This window comes from Montipora capricornis, chromosome 14, assembly GCF_036669925.1.
Source record: "Montipora capricornis isolate CH-2021 chromosome 14, ASM3666992v2, whole genome shotgun sequence".
Lineage (NCBI taxonomy): Eukaryota > Metazoa > Cnidaria > Anthozoa > Scleractinia > Acroporidae > Montipora > Montipora capricornis.
Window position 1 is genome coordinate 36,503,286 of NC_090896.1, and position 4,028 is coordinate 36,507,313.

Consider the following 4,028-nt stretch of genomic DNA (forward strand, 5'->3'; position numbering starts at 1 on the left):
ACATTCTATCCATTTTGCAACTCGATTTAAGTCGTCCTGCACTACCTTATTTTAATTATCTCCGAGGAACAGAGGCTTGTAAAATATAATACAGTATCATCAGCATACATATTAATAGAGCAGTTTTCTAAACACGCGGCAGGTCATTTACGTATAAAACAAAAAGAAGTGGTCCTAGAATTGAGCCCTGCGGAACACCGAACTGGATGGGTCGGCAGGAGGACAAGTGCTTCCCAAGAAATACTCTTTGTGTTCGTGTCGTAAGATAGTTTCGGAACCAATCCAAACTGCTTCTTCTTTCTCCATAGTGTTCTAGCTTTTAAAGAAGACATTCATGGTCTACTAAATCAAATGCTTTTTTTCAAGTCAATAAGCACAGCTCCGGTACTCATTTGCCTATCCATGTCATCTAAAATTTAATCGGTTAGATGAACTATTGCAGTTTCTGATGATCTTATTCCTCTTCGGAGCCAAGGTCTTTTTTTGGAAAATAGCTTCAAGAGGTCCACTGAGTGATGCATCACACTCAATTGTGACTTCACAACCACCATCATATTGTACTTGTTGCTTGTTATCTTCCAGAAGTATCAGTTATAAAGCAAGCGTTCCTTTTTATGTTCAAGCATTTTTTGTTCTCTTTTATACAATTATGCTTCTTTTATAAGGACAAAAACACTATCTTGTTATCGATAAAACCCAGCCAAAGATGGTTTCTTGGGCTGCTGGCTTCCTTTCGGTCCGAGGATAAGACCTGCTTTCAGAATGTCATGGTAAACATCAACGGCAAGAAGAACGTCAATGGACTTAGAACTCTGGGTCTGCTAGCTTGAGAGAAGTAAGGTGTGACCAGTATCCCCTTGGAAGAGTTGGGATAGGTTGGCATATGGTAAATGAAGGTAGAACGATTGCTTGAACATTAGTCAATGTTGAGGAATTTTGAGTTGATGTTAAGTCCATGTTAACAACAGCATTACTCTGAGTGGAGCATTGGGTTTCTCCAATTCCACTGATAGTAATTTCTTGCCTTTGCTTTCACAACTTCAAGTGTTGAAGTAATCTTTCAGTGACAAATGAGGCAGTAGACGCTGGGTCCAGTAGAGCTCGTGCAACCATTTGATGACCATTGGGTCTACTAAGAATCACTTCTGCTGTCATCATGAGCACAGAATTTGAAGTAATGGCTTCTGGTGCAGTTACATAACTACCCCCTGCAGTGTTTTCGGATTCCTTAGTGTTACTAAGATTAGATATTGAAACCATGAAAGCATCCTGATTTGTTTTCTCTAGTGTGTCCTGAGTCACAGGATCATTGGAATCAACCTGTTGAAGGAGGTGTGTTGCCGTTTGACGCATTTGAGACAACAGTTAGGTGAAGTTCAGTAGCGGTCGCTCGGAGATCAAGGAAATCAAGGAACTTCTCATAGCCAGGAACATCCTTTTCCGTCTGAGTAGATTTCTGCCATTCTACTATAGTTAGGTTATCACGTTTACACTCTCCTAAGGCAGTCATAAATCTTTCAAAATCCAGTTGTTCCATTGCCTTCCAGGATCGTAAATGATGCTGAAGTGTGTTGTGTAGCTTTCTCAATTCTCCACTTGAACCATCTTTCATTGGCTTAATATTAAATATTGCGCTGACGTGTGAACGGTAGATGACTTGGGGTCTATCAAAGCGATTCTTTAGAGCTGCAACAGCTTCTGGGTATGCTTCAACTACTGCATCAATTCCTTCAATTGCATCTTTGGCCTTTTTGGTGGTGAGCGATTTCAGTAAATATTGCATCCGTAATTGGTCATCCAGCTTTTTCGAGTTGTGGATTGTAGCTTCAAATTGCTTCCAGCTCCTCAAAATCCCTTTGAATCAGTTCTTCGTTCGACGGTTCAACCAAGGCGCTGGCTTCAAAATGTTGTTGTTGAAACTGGGCGTCCAAAGTGCGAATTTCATTTAAATACTGTTCGGCGCAGACGACATCGAAGTCTGACTTATCCGGCTTTTCAGTTATTTGGTCGATCTTCTTGATAAGATTTGTTACCTTGCGCTTAGTTAATGCCCTTTGACGTACCAGCATCTCACGGGACATCGTGTGTTGATTTGCTTGTGGCGATTCTTTGAAGACCGTATACTTCAATTAGGCTCGTTCAATAAGTACGAGGAAGCTTACAGTCTTACAGTCTTACAGTTTGCACAAAAGTTGTACGTAAACCGAGATCAAACTAACATGAACTAACAACTTGAACCACGAGGTAGATGAGAATGTGAACAAAACTGCGAATGGGCAGATACGCAAATTATATGGTAATGTTTATGTTCATTCAAGCGTGTCTACTAACGTAAAGTTAGAGTCCGTTCAAGCTTGGATTTTTCAAGCTTCAGTTTCGTAACATCACAAGTTGCTTTGTTAAGGGCGATGGTCTCTTTCACTTTATAGAAACCACCGCAGCTCAAATATATCTGTAATTTAATATATTCTTTACCACTGATCTAGTTATCTGAGTACATGTACCGTAATATCACAGGTGATGGTACTTTATATGTTTGAAAATGTTACTTTGGCTATATTGATGCTTCGTTGTTCTCTCCTTGCAATTTCCATCCGTTCGCACACGGAAGTCAAAGTGCAACTCATCAGGGCTGTTGTTTTATTCCAACCCTGTGCTACCAGGCTCAGAGCTGGTGATCGCTTGCAATTTTCGTATTATATCCCGTAACAGGTAAATGCTTGCATACATGAAATTTCATATATATGTGAACTGCGCTTATGTAATTCTAAGTGAAAGTGCCGGATCATGAAGCCGAAATTGAAAAAAAAAAAGGGTTGAAAGGGTCTTGAACCCTTGATCCTGCGATTGCATAGCATTTACTCTACCTGCATGAATTGTTAATTTTGGACACTGTGTACCAGGACTTGTGGGAAATGGTCATATTTGTTTGAAAAGAAAACCCAGGTGTATGGACATAGGACTCGAACCTGGTAATGCTGACTTTTAACCCGTCACCTAAGCACTCGATTACCACACCGCTAGCTGTTCAGGGATTACATTTAAACATTATTTGATGATGCCGTATTATCACTTGCCATTAAAAACTACAAAACGTCAGTTTCCAAACTTCACGACAAAGGTAAACATTTTAATATCAAAGCTTAGGCCTAAATTATTAATCTAGCTTAGGCATAATTACTTTTCAGCGATTAACTATGGTAGACGTAAATAAATGTTTTTTTGGAGAAAAGCAGTGTCGTGATCCTCAGTGGTAAAGCATAAAGAAGCGGTTCCTATAGAGTAGAAACTTCGGGTTCAAATCCAATCCACGTATATGATTTTTTATTTCCTTAATTTCACTGATACCACAAGTCCTGGGAAACAGCGTCCAAAATTCACGATAAGAGTGAATTCATAGCAAATTAACAACAGGAATCGCGAATTCATGGGCGAGAAGGTTTTGGAGCTATCAAGCCACCTAGGAATAAATGAGTTAAAACCATCTTTTTGTGCGTATTATCTCTCTGTTTTACAAACCTACTAAAAAAAATATTCACCTCAGTGTTCACCTCAGCGTCGGTTGCTAGTGGTGGATATTTACCTCGCTGCTTTGCGGGTCGGTGAATATCTACCTCTACTTCGGTAAACAGTTGTTAATCACTATATCAATATAATTCCTTTTAAAGAATTTTTTTCCTGTTAGGATTACTTTTGAAAAATGTTTTATACTTTACTTAAATAAAATTAGGGCTAGTTTGAGTTAGTTCATAGTTTTTATTCATAGTTTAATGTAATTAGGTAATTATCTAAAAATATAGACGTGACACGCTTCGCATCCTATGCGGTAATGAAGAAGAAAGACCCTTTGCAAGTTCGGCCTAGCCTGAGGGCCGAAAACATTCTAAGAAGATTTTCACCGGTTCTCGTCCATTCTCAGTTATAATCTTTTGGGGGGTCGTAGGTTCATCCTCTTGGTCTTTGAGTTTTTCCTTTTTATTACATATAGTCACCCCATATTCACTACAACTAAAGATTATTTTCAAGTA

General features: G+C 39.1%; 1 protein-coding gene across 1 annotated transcript; it reads right to left on the reverse strand.

The window, feature by feature from the left end:
* Nucleotides 1-1,315: 1,315 nt before the first annotated feature.
* LOC138031929 (uncharacterized) lies at nt 1,316-1,783 on the reverse strand. The gene has a single exon (XM_068879533.1). The coding sequence runs from the start codon at nt 1,781-1,783 to the stop codon at nt 1,316-1,318; it is 468 nt and encodes a 155-aa protein (XP_068735634.1).
* Between the last annotated feature and the right edge of the window lie 2,245 nt (nt 1,784-4,028).

Bases quoted from the DNA above. Each gene is read 5' to 3' on its own strand.
- LOC138031929 (XM_068879533.1), bottom strand. From the start codon at position 1,783: ATGCAATATTTACTGAAATCGCTCACCACCAAAAAGGCCAAAGATGCA.